Below are 11,769 nucleotides of genomic sequence, written 5' to 3'. Positions count from 1 at the left end.
CAAAAAGCGCGTATATTTGTCAAGGACATAGAAGTGCCCACTAACACTACAGATGAAAATGTGCTGATTTGTGTCGCCTCTATCTCATCTCAGAGCCATGACTGTGGTAAGCACATCAGCCTCTTGTCTTGAGTAAGCATTTGAAAGATCCAAATTTGGAAAAATATAATCTCTTTCTTCTTTCACAAAAAAGAATTAAAATTCTCATCAACATCCCAACTATGATCTCCAAGATTGTCCACTACACTGCCGACGCTGTCCTTGTTTCTGCTGTACTTGCGGGCATCAAGCGTAGCACTGTAAGGAGGGACGGAAGGAAGAATGCTTATGCTTATGTTTATGTTTATGCTCATGCTCAAAAAAAGATAAAGAAAAGAAAGTTGACAACCTCATTTCTTGGACTTCAGGAAAGGAGCTTAACTGATGAAGGATGGTTCAGATCCAGATGCCATTGATTCGTTTGCTCATTCATATACTTATTTCTCTTTTTTTTTTTCTTCCTTCTTTTCTATCATTCCAGGGTTTGAGGTAAGGTATTTTTTTTATAACAGTCTTTTTTTTGTGAATTGAGCTAGATAATTGTGCAATCAAGGAGGTTTCATTCATAGCAATTGCATTGACATAATATATTTGATATACAACAGTGTCGCCACACACAAGATTGAGAGCGAGGATGTTCGTACCTACGTTGATAAATACCTGACAGTTGGCGAGTGGGTCGTTGACCAAGGAGCTGCATTTTTGTCCACTTCTCAGTACTTTGAGCGCAAGCGGTAGAAAAGCGAAATAGATACAAGACTAAATGTAATTTTTCAATGAGATAAAGAACTTTTTTTTTTTCTTCGTGTGCTTGTATTGGATGGAAAGAATGGTATATTCTGGGTACCTGTGACCTTGTCCTGTTAAGCTTTCCTATTAAGATTCTACCCAGTTCTTGATCCTTGAATACATTAAGTTAGAGATATATATTCGCTACCTACCACTCTCCTGTAGCAGCAAACACGACTCTTGCACGTTCGGAATCCACAAATCGTCAATAAACAATAGAGAATGGCTCCATTAGAAGTAAAGTGTATATAAATATCTCTTTTTTTTCTTTTCTTCGTGCTAAATATTTCAGCGAAAGCATGTTCGCAGTAGTATATGTCAGTTACAAATAAATATTTTGTCTGGCCTCACATCGGGAGGTCTCGTCTTAGAATATCGAGCACAAATTTACTTCTTCGTCAGATCAGGCTATCCCTGTTTAACGTATGGGCCTCCATCGTCTTGCTCAAAGGGCCTCTTAAATTTATTAGAAACTTTGCAAGATCAACTCCTTTTCAACACTGAGTGTTTACTTTGTCACTTTTCCTTGTTCTTTTGACTGAAACAACAGGCATCCCTAAATCCTTTGAAGCTTTCCCGGAGGGGTCTTCCCTGATGAATCTGAAAGGTGCATTTTGGCTAGTTGATTTGTGTAATGGCTTCATATTAGGAGTACGCCAAGATTTTAGAACGTTGCTCGAGCCTGCTGATCTTGCAACTGCTGCCTAACCTGAACCATCTCAAATTGTACTTTATAGGATAGTGAAATAGAATAATAAGTTATTGTTTTAACCGCACGATCTATTCTTCAAAACACGTGAAGCGCTTCACTAAAAGCAAATACATCACTGTTTAAAGGTTCGTTTGCTTCAGCAATCATCAGGAATATTTCTTTTCTTTCTTTCCTTTAATTTATCTGAGGATGAAGTTTTTTTTTTTTTTTTTTTTTTTTATTCTCTGGAACCTGCAGAAAATTCGTGACAGCGCTGGGCCTGCCGAGTGGTGCCACTTTTTTTTTTTTTTTTTTTTTTTTTATAAATCAATCAATCAATAAAAAAAAGGCCACAAAATGACAAAGCAAATATGGCTCCTTTACTTCTGGCACTGAGCTGCAATGACAATGTCAAAGCTAGCCAGAGATGGATTTTCGTCTGAATCTCCCTGGAGCTTGATAGTGAACACGTACGGCGCGCTTCCTTCAACACCGTTAGGAATCTTTACAGCTAGTGTAGGGGTAGCTGCCGAGACCTTGATCGTTGTGGTCAATGCAGGGACAGGTGCTTGGGCTCCGCGCATGGGAACCTTAGGGAGAGTCCAAGCAGGCTTGGCCACAGTAGAGAGTTTCACGTTGGATGGAGTGAGACTTGGGGCATCGGCTCTAGGTGCAAGTTCCGATTTTCTAGGCTCAATAGCAGCAGCAACTAAAGACCCATGTAGGTACTGAGCAGCAGCGGCAGCTAGACCAGACTTGAAAGCTACGCCAGCATCCCACATCATGACACCACCAAAGTTGGAATAGGTACGGATGCTGGCCAAGATTGTTTTAAGCCTGTTGGCATCGATCACGCCAGATCCTGCGGCGTCAGGGCCCCCAGGGACACCGAGGAGAATGCGGACGTTCTTGTTCTGCGAGACAGTCGTGGCCCAATTATTCCATGTGTTAAAATTGAAGTTGCTGGTGCCGAAACTCTGAACACCGCAGTAATTGTTATAGAACTGGACCCAGACCAGATCAAACCAGGACTGCGCCAAAGCTTCCTTAGTCGCTTGATCAGGATAGGGGCATTGAGGAGCGGCAGTGATGTAGAAGCGCTTGGATGAGCTAGCAAACTTTTGACGCAATGTCGCAATGAAAGCTACGTAACCTGCATTCTGACCGGATTCCAAATCTAGGTCAACGCCATCGAGGATTGCATCACCAAATGGGCGTGTTGTGGACGATCCACCTAAAAACATGTCCCAGACCTTTTCAGCAAATGCACGGCCAGATGTGGCATCGGGTAAGGAGTATGAGCCTGAGGCGCCACCAATCGAGATCACTACAGCTTTACCCCTAGCTTGGCAAGCTTTAATGTCACGACCAATCTTGGGACAGTTAAGGAGGTTCGAACCAGGGAACTTATCCCAACAGTGATTTGCAAGGTTCAGCACTGGAGCACCGTTCTGGATCGAAGAGATGAAGGCGACAGCGAAGACATCCACCGTATTATCTTGACAGTAATCAATCAGATCAGTCTCTGTGCCTCCGGTAAATGATACTGAGCTAGCAGATCCCGCGAAAAAGATAGGAGAATGTCACGGTCAGTATATAGGAGCAGAGATTGCCAATTCGGGTCGGTGATATCTTTTATAGCTCGCACTCACTTTTGGCCCCAGTAGTTGACAACATTGTTCTTGGCGAGAGGGTTAAAGGCGGAGACTACATGCTGGGTAGATAGGGTTGCGCCCAAAAGAGCAGAGACTAGGATATGGAGGGGCTTCATTACGCGGAGCAAAACTTGATCTATATCTGAGGACTTAAAGGACTACTTGAGGTTTGGCTGAAACACCGGAAAGGCAAGGATCGTTAATTATGGAAGGCTAAAGTATGTCAATAAAGGAATGGGTCATAAAATGCGTGGTGAAATAGAAAGAGAAGACGATCGAGGCAATAAGGGCCTGGAGCTGGGTTTTTATACCATGTCCTTGGAGCCTTTCAACTCCCTGACTTTTTCTCCCTCTTTAGATTGTACAAGTGCTGAGAATGAATAAATGAGTCTCCCTGGAGGAAGGAGGATAGCAGCACGGAGTAGGATAAGTGAAATAACATTGATAGTAAGAACAAGGCTCATGTTTTGATGCCTTTAATCGATTCTGAAAGCGCTTTGCATGCAAAAACTCTCTTTAACAGTTTAACAGAGCCTTAATTCCTTAATTATTTCACTTTAATCCATCTTGGGTGCCCTATCTTTTTTTGTCCAATGAAGAGTCATCCTTATTTTCGGCGTAATGCTTCAGCACCAAGTGATGTTCATTGGTTTGTGAAACCATTGAAGTAATGAGCAGATGAAATGCATTATAGGCTCGTCCAGGACTCCTAGTACTATGCTGTTATGTTGGCGCCAAATCTCTGGTAAGTTCATAGGGATTGATTAATCCTTAAGCCATATTTTCTACAAGACCCGGAGCTTTGCTTTTATCATTTTCAGGAGCATTTCAAGCCAATTGTTTGTTTAGCTTCATCGTCCTGTGCGTTAGGCGTGGTGTGTGTGCCTGAAAAAAAGAAAAAAGTGAAGGGGAAAGAGAATCTAACCTCGTGCGCATCTTGCTTTAATTGCTCAAAAAATTAAGGAGCGCTCGGAATGAAATTCACGGGGACGTACTTTCTAACCCGCAGAGTAAGAGGAAAAAGGGTATGTGTACAACATGAGGAAGTAAAGTCGCTTAGAGATAGCAGTTGAAATCAGTTCTGAATGAGGTCTTCTCAATAAACATGATTTGTGATCCTATGGAGTATATGCTCTTCCGATTAATCTTATCTAATGTTAGTCCTGAGCAAATCAAGGGTTCAACCTGTGTCTGAGCGCCGTTATAGGGGCTCTCAGTCTCCTTCACTCTCAAATTGTTGTAAACAACTCAAGACGTAAAATCTTGGATGAACACAATCGATGTTCTATATTTTTTTCCTCCTTTATAGAGCAAGGAACGGTACGTTTCCAGTGTGCTCTTTGTAACCTTTGTTCTTGTCCTGCAAAAAGAAAGGAAAAGGAGGGAAATGGGAGATAGAAAGTATAACGATGATACTTGTTTTATTGAGTTATCGATCTTAATGGACATTGATCGATAAAACAAAAAAAGTACAAGAGTGTTCATGCCATGCTTTATTCTAATATCAAGAGATCTTTATCTAGTAAAAACTGGTAGGATGGATGCAAATGAAAATTTTATGATGCCGTTTTTTTTTTTTCGCTTTTTCGCCTTGACAAGAAATCAATTCAAACATGTTCTTCCTTTCTGCCAATTTATTTTTTGCGATCAAGGACCTTCTCCGTTAATTGAATGAGTGCCACCTTGGCCAAGGAGTCTGGCAATTGATTGACAGCGGCAATTGCTTTTTGACAATGACTTTGAGCCAACATACGGGTCTGAGCTAGACCCCGACTCTTCAAAACCAAGTCCCATGCTGTCTCGACATCTCCCTCCTGATCAAAATTCCGTTTGATCAACTTGCCCAACTCAGGATATTCTTCCCATGCAAATAGCACAGGCGCTGTAGCTAGACCAAGCTTCAAATCTGCACCAGCAGGCTTGCCAAACTCATCTGAGCTTACTGTGAAATCTAACATGTCGTCGACAAGCTATTTTGCGTGAAACAAGTATGCGAATGAGCCAAAGAGGGTTGCATAACAACAACAACAACAACAAAAAAGAATAATATATATATTGATCAGGATACTGCACAAATAAAAGAAGCAGTAAGAAATAAAGAGCATAGTCTTTACCTGGAAAGCCATTCCAATGTTTTTGCCATATGTGTAGGCGATGTCACATACTTCATCCGACGCGCCTCCCAGAACCGCAGAGGATCGACAGCTTTTGGAGATCAGACTTGCAGTTTTCATGTAAGTCTTCTCCATGTAGTATTCAAATGTCGTCATCCTACCATTGCCATTTTTACGTTGCCTGCCATTTTCAACCTGCCCGTTGCGAAGCTGCATAAACTCGCCCTCTACCAGATTGGCAATGACAGTTGAAATTAGCTCTGTGACTTCGTGGTTCCTAAGTCTTGCCAATGCAATGGAGGCACGTGCCAGCAAGAAATCACCTCCCAAGACAGCCATCTTGTTGCCGAAACTCTCATTAGCGGAGAGCAGATTTCTACGCTTGTCCGCCATATCGATCACATCATCGTGCAGTAATGAGGCAGTATGAATCATCTCTACAATCTCACCCAGACGACGCTGTGATGGAAGGATAAAGGTCTGATCTGCATCGTTATATTTAGGAGCGTAGACACCGTTACTGATAGTGGCTTTACTGTCGCCAATGCTGCCTAATGTTGGGATAGGAAAGCTGCTCAATTCTGAAATGGGCGTGTCAATCTCCTCATATGAGTCTTTGACGCTGACATGAACTTTTTTGGGAGCTAAAGACGTAGCCTGAGCAATCAGCAAGATGATCAGTGGACGAATATGCTTGCCATCAGCTTGGAAATAGTATTTGCTGACAGTGTCCAGCATGGGATGCCCACTTCCCAAGAGATTCATGATGTTGTGTTTGAGGTCTTTGAGATCATCACCGACCAATTGCTTTGTATCAACAACAGGTCCGCCTCTCTTTTCTACTACCAAGGCTTCTGCTTCCTTGAGGGCTTCATTCCATGTTGTTGCTTTTCCAAAGTCTGCGGCTGGTGTGGAGTACGATCCTGGCGTGAAAGTTGATTTAACAGCATTGGCAACTCGTGTTAGGACGCCAACAGTTGGCGGGTCCTTATCAGCAGCGGTTTGAACAGAGGAGTAGAGGCGTGCTGTGGCAGGGTAATAGAATTGTTGCAATGTGCGCTTTGACAGCATATTCCTTCTGAGCCCAGTCGATGTGTTCCATGCCGTTCGTGAGAGTAGGAGTGATGCCATTCTTATTTGTCTGCTTATCGCTTCTGGAATATGAGGAAAGAAGTGAAAAATTTCGTTCATCTGTTATTTATTTTATTAACCAAGATCCAATGGCAGCAAGGCAATTCAAAGATACAGATGATGCGTAAAGTTTAAAAGAGTACATATCTCTTGTCCTCCTTTCCAAAAAAAAAAGAAAAAAAAGAAAAAAAAAGAAAAAGAAAACTAAAAAGCCTGAGTCTGCGAGTGATTATTTACCAAAAGTGTCAGAGTGATATGAGGTGTTGCTTTGAGGAAAGTTCAAAAAAAAAGAGGAATTACCAAGAATGAAGAAAAATGGAGCAGAGTCGTGCTGAATTGTTGAAATCAAAATGCTTTTAATGAAAAGAGGAAAAGCAACTCACTCAGCAAAAAGGTACCTGTGAAGGAAAAAAGGGGGCAGCGGACGGAAGGGCACGGACGAAGAAGGTAGCGCAGAACATTACCATTACCACATTCAGAATGTTTACCTAGGTCCGATCATATTCACGTGACTATCGGGTCTTTAATCTGTAGGCAATATCCGAGCCACATTGGCTGGTAAACTTATTATAAATTTTGATTATGAATTCCTGATTCCATCACTGCCATCACTGTATAGCCAACTGCAAGCGTGGCGTGGTTTTTCTAATTAGCTTCCCATCATCTCTTCTCATAAAGTTCATCCATCAAAAGCGCTCCAATACCAAGTCCAAATCATGGCTGTACAACAATCACCTAGCTATTTTGGGAAACTTGCGTGTCTCTTTGGATTTCTTCTCTTGTTCCATTCAGGATATTCAACCTTTGAGCGTAAGCGTTGCTCATTAAACAATTGTCCATATATTTATTACGAAGAGAGACTCCATGACCTCTCAACAGAGCCTTGTTATATCTCCATCTGATATATAGCTTGAAATGTTCATTTTTTTATATCTAGACCTGTCATATCTTAAGGCAGTTGATGGACACGAAAGTGGCTTGCCTACTGATGTAAGTCAATCAAAGTAGAGATGGAAAGGAGTCGCGACAGTTATTTTTACTCGAAATAACGCCTTTTTTTTTTTTTTTTTTTTTTTTTTTCCGGGTTAGATCGTAGTTGAACTACTTGTGTCTGTAGCCATTTTTGGGTTGGGCATTGTACTAGTAGCAGACAACTTCAAGGAGATTCTCATGGAGACAGAGATGGCAAAACAGTATGGATATTCCAATGAAATCTCGTTTCTCGTTATAAGCCTTAGAACCTCAAAAATGTACAAAGTGGCTGACCAAGTTATTCTCATTGTTATAATTATAGGTCCATTGAGTCACTTGACGCACGCCCTTCATTTTATTCATTTAATCATCGTGGAAGAGCGGTATTCAGGAATGTCGTTTTGAAGAAATAGGACGAAGGGAGCAGTAGGAAAAGAAAAAAAAAAAAAAAAAAAAAAAAAAACGAGGGCCATGTACGATATCAGAGCTTAGAAGATGGAGACAGCCTATGGCTTTTTATGAGCTCCTATCATACTTTCAATAAATTCTGTACGCGAAAAAAAAAGGACATAAAGTCAGTCAATCAAGACCGCCTTCGATTATGCTTCATTACTATTCTGGCTAGTGTTGTTGTTTTTCAAGATTATTAAAGAGATGATACATATATACGGTGCTAGATCTGCAGGAGAGGGATATTAGTAGTTAGATTTAGCGGCTAAAAGTTTAAAGATGAGATGGGATAATGTACAAGGCCTCAAAAGGTTGATAATTTACAAACAAAAAGGGAGCGTGGCATGGATAAATTATTCAGCCAAGAGTATTGAAGCTCTTACGCGCCAGTGAATGTGGTGGGCGGCTTATTATGGTAGTGGCTGTATGCGTGCTTGAGCCTTGATCCTGATTAGATTCAGTATCCTTTTCATCGACCGTATCTAGTCGACAGGATGGATTCAAGTCCAGAGAACGCATGATCGAGTCTTTGGAGGGTGACCACTGTGTGAAGTCAATGTCTAATCCAGTTGGATTCGTCCGATGAAGCTCAAAGAGATAGGAATCGCTAATGGGACGATTGGGTCGTATGTTTGGTACATGTACCATCGGCGGTCGAGGCACAGAATACACTTCACGCAATCGAGGAGGACCAGTGTTGATATGGTACAGAATGGAGAAGATGAAGTAGGCAAAGATCGTGGGTGTACCTGGGTCCAGATTGAAGACGACACAGAAGAGGACATTCCAGGCAACATGTGTATGGATCAAGGGCCGTGTTATACCATAGATTAGGTAGATTACGGTGTAGAAGCATAGCATTATGGTTCCTGCGTTGCGAATGTTGATGAGCTATTTATGTGAGCGATGGTCGAGAGAAGGAGATAAACGTTGAGATCGACAGATATTAGATTAAGACTTTTTTTTTTTTTTTTTTTTTTTTTTTTGTTAGACACATCAACGATTGGTTTATCCCCATACACTATTAAACGTACTCTGTGACGGACTTTGGCCAAACTGTTGTCCCACAGCTCGCTATCTTCCTTCTCAGCTTCTGAAAGTGGACTCAATGTGAATGTCTGACCACCAGCAATGTCTGCTGTAGGGGAAACACCGACATGAACCAAGGTTAGGTCAGATGGTACTGTATATTCTTCAATTGCCTTTGCCAGTTGATTCAGAGTGAAATAAAAGATAGCTGTAGCAAAAGTAAGGACGGCTCCCAGAGTGGTGAAATGGACTGCAATGGCAATATTGGTTTTCGTATACTGTCGACGTGCAAGAAACGTTCCGGAGCTGATCACACTGGGTAGGTCGAGAAAGAAAGGTCCAAAGAATAGAAAGAAGAAGATGACATTGATTATCCTGGGTCGTGGTACCCTGATTTTCAAGTTATCTCCAGGCACAGACTGTGGATTGTTAAAGCAAGGGCCAAGAAACACTGAAGTAAGCATTAAATATTATTTTTCACTCCCTTGCCTTTTTATTTTAAAAGATAAGGAACTTACAAGTTTCGGCGTTGCATACCATACACCGATCACAAAGCAGGCCCAGCATGGAAAGCTACAACACACTGCTATTTCGGACTAAAAAGCGATGGAAAACAGAAAACCATAATTTAAGTTTGAGCTTTTTTTTTTTTTTTTTTTTTTTTTCTAAAAAAAATTTTATGGCATATCGTCTTAACAACTCACAATCAGTTCCTGAACAGTCGTCGAGTGTGGGAAAGCATCAATGATGACAAGGAAGATGGAAATTGAGCGAACTAGTTTTGAGCAGACCAAAAGAATGTTGATTAATAAAAGAGACTTGGGATGAAAAATATAAAATGTTGCTTTTGTTATTGATCGTTGTCTGGATATCACATTGGGCCTACTCGAAGGTAGGCAGTCTTCATTGATAGGTTTGGAGTGGAGTGTGTGCTAACTATCCTGACCAAATTTTAGATCAAAGTTAGGCCGCCATCAAAGATACATCAGCTTGATCTAGTCGCAGCTGGCGAGGTGTCCAATACCAAGTCATATGATGGAAAGATGGCTCATGTCACACCCGGACCGTCAAGGTTGGCGAAATATTGATTCTGATAATTCTAAAGAAGCCCAAGTAGCTTAAGCTGAGTGACCTTAAAATGAGACAGTCTGAATGGTCGACTGCCAGCCAAAGAGGTTGTTTAGATGCGTGAACGTGTTTATTTTCTGAATGTGTGTGGGCAAAAAAAAAAGAAGAACAAACGTAGGTAGCACGAGATCGCGTGGATCGAGTGATGGGTTTGTGGACTTTGGGTAGATCGGTGTGTTGAGGAACATTTGTGTCTCCTGCCTTTACACAGATACTGCGGGTAATATGCAGTGATATGCGTCTTGAGATAGCCTTTTTTCTCTGTTGTTTGTGAGCGATTGCATGCCTTTCCCAACGGTCAACAAAAGGAAAAATAGCAATGATAACGACAAGCATGCAGCTTATGATGTTCACAAGTTTTTTTTTTGTGATCCCAAAGGGCTCGGACTGTAGCAATAGGACGGGAGTATTGATGCGTCTGTTTGTTTGTCAAACAGTCCACATTTTCATCTTGGTCTTCCTCATTTCCCATGCAGGTTCCCTCCTCTATTCCTTCTTTGTACATCTCTGCCCCTCATCACGCATTTCTCAGCAGCCAATGAGCTGTAGCTTACATCCGAGAATAAAACGTTATGAGGAGGCTTCAAACCCTGTAATCATTTCAGTTTTTGATTCCCCTGCTTAAAAATTGCAACCAGTCAACGGTTTTCTATTAAACCAGGGACGATATTGTTTTTTTTTTTTTTTTTTTTTTTTTTTTACATACCAATAAGACCTGCGATTGAAAGAGCGCAGAAAGATTCGATTGGTTTTGGACGAATGCCTCCGTCCGGATGATGGAAATCAATGATGGGGCCTGGAGGACTGAGCTTATACCGATTACGTGCCCAGAGAATGCCATAGCCCACGACTGCAAGGACAAGATAGCAACACACACATACGATCAGCACGATCTTGATCACCATCCTTTCATGGTCTGTTCTGCACGATGTGATATCAACTCTCCAGTCGCAATCGACCAGCCCATCCGCCACATCCATAGAAATAAATTATATAAAATGTGTTTTCTGTCGAATTGTAGTCGTCCGTTAAGAAAATAATTAAGGATATGTAGAAAAGAAGAGATGGCAGAGATAGAGGAGTGGAGTCTATTTAAAGTAAAAAAAAAAAAAAAAAAAGATGTGCAGAAGAAAGAGGAGAAAGCAAAGTGGAAAGCGTATGTTTTTTTATTTTTTTTTTTTTTGAGATAAGGAACGGAGGCTGCTGGGTGTGGAGCAATAGAAAGTGGATGATTTAGTCCCTTGGCCTCATTGCTTTGATATTGAGAAGGATAGGACGATAAGCAGATTGTGGAGAAGGTGCGGATGAATGAATGAATGTTTGTTTGTCTGTGTGTATTTATGTGTCTCCTGAGAAGAAGAAGGATCGATCAAGAGCAAGAGAATTTGAAAAAGAAGTTTGCTTTCTAATGAACAGGATAGGGGTTAGAAGGCAAAAGGCTCAAAAGAAGTAAAGCAAAGAAAGAAAGAAAGAAAGAAAGAAAGAAAGAAAGAATGAAAGAATGAATGAATGAAGCAAGAAAGAAAAAAGGAAAGGAAGAAAGAATGATTTTTGGGGTGATCCAAAAGAAAAAGTAAACTGTTTGGGCATGCGTTGTTTATTTTACTCTTTGATTAACATTTTGTAAAAGATTATTAGCATTCTTAGCCTATCTTGTGTTCTCCAGTGAACACTAATTGTCTGTTAGTTCCTGTACATGTACACGCGAAAGGTATTCCGGATGATGTTATAGTGGCGAGCAATTGGACAGGGACTTATCAACATTGACAAT

At 41.2% G+C, this 11,769-nt stretch overlaps 6 protein-coding genes across 6 annotated transcripts; 2 read left to right on the top strand and 4 right to left on the bottom strand.

The window, feature by feature from the left end:
* Positions 1-221: 221 nt before the first annotated feature.
* BCR41DRAFT_401216 (hypothetical protein) lies at positions 222-777 on the top strand (the record flags this gene model as incomplete). The annotated part of the gene is made up of 3 exons (XM_022029206.1): positions 222-299; positions 521-528; positions 645-777. The coding sequence occupies 3 exons, from the start codon at positions 222-224 to the stop codon at positions 775-777; spliced, it is 219 nt and encodes a 72-aa protein (XP_021876391.1).
* Positions 778-1,899: 1,122 nt separating this feature from the next.
* On the bottom strand, positions 1,900-3,290 carry BCR41DRAFT_390050 (glycoside hydrolase superfamily; the record flags this gene model as incomplete). Its single annotated transcript, XM_022028188.1, has 2 exons — positions 1,900-3,070; positions 3,172-3,290. The coding sequence occupies 2 exons, from the start codon at positions 3,288-3,290 to the stop codon at positions 1,900-1,902; spliced, it is 1,290 nt and encodes a 429-aa protein (XP_021876390.1).
* Positions 3,291-4,808: 1,518 nt separating this feature from the next.
* Positions 4,809-6,359, bottom strand: BCR41DRAFT_313398 (hexaprenyl pyrophosphate synthase; the record flags this gene model as incomplete). The annotated part of the gene is made up of 2 exons (XM_022021130.1): positions 4,809-5,144; positions 5,289-6,359. 2 exons carry the CDS (start codon positions 6,357-6,359, stop codon positions 4,809-4,811), a joined length of 1,407 nt encoding a protein of 468 aa, XP_021876389.1.
* Positions 6,360-7,008: 649 nt separating this feature from the next.
* On the top strand, positions 7,009-7,830 carry BCR41DRAFT_362989 (membrane magnesium transporter-domain-containing protein). The gene is made up of 4 exons (XM_022025814.1): positions 7,009-7,229; positions 7,357-7,409; positions 7,509-7,612; positions 7,714-7,830. Exons 1-4 carry the CDS (start codon positions 7,136-7,138, stop codon positions 7,802-7,804), a joined length of 342 nt encoding a protein of 113 aa, XP_021876388.1. The 5' UTR covers positions 7,009-7,135; the 3' UTR covers positions 7,805-7,830.
* Positions 7,831-7,948: 118 nt separating this feature from the next.
* BCR41DRAFT_200044 (hypothetical protein) lies at positions 7,949-8,985 on the bottom strand. Its single transcript, XM_022019876.1, has 2 exons — positions 8,876-8,985; positions 7,949-8,732 (listed from the first exon to the last, which is right to left on the bottom strand). Exon 2 carries the CDS (start codon positions 8,700-8,702, stop codon positions 8,199-8,201), a length of 504 nt encoding a protein of 167 aa, XP_021876387.1. The 5' UTR covers positions 8,703-8,732; positions 8,876-8,985; the 3' UTR covers positions 7,949-8,198.
* Positions 8,986-9,799: 814 nt separating this feature from the next.
* Positions 9,800-10,975, bottom strand: BCR41DRAFT_362986 (hypothetical protein). Its single transcript, XM_022025813.1, has 2 exons — positions 10,705-10,975; positions 9,800-10,030 (listed from the first exon to the last, which is right to left on the bottom strand). Exons 1-2 carry the CDS (start codon positions 10,901-10,903, stop codon positions 9,924-9,926), a joined length of 306 nt encoding a protein of 101 aa, XP_021876386.1. The 5' UTR covers positions 10,904-10,975; the 3' UTR covers positions 9,800-9,923.
* Positions 10,976-11,769: the final 794 nt, after the last annotated feature.

Source organism: Lobosporangium transversale (genome assembly GCF_002105155.1).
Source record: "Lobosporangium transversale strain NRRL 3116 chromosome Unknown BCR41scaffold_59, whole genome shotgun sequence".
Classification (NCBI taxonomy): Eukaryota; Fungi; Mortierellomycota; class Mortierellomycetes; order Mortierellales; family Mortierellaceae; genus Lobosporangium; species Lobosporangium transversale.
Note: the sequence above shows the minus strand (reverse complement) of the source record. Positions and strands in the feature narration are given on the sequence as shown.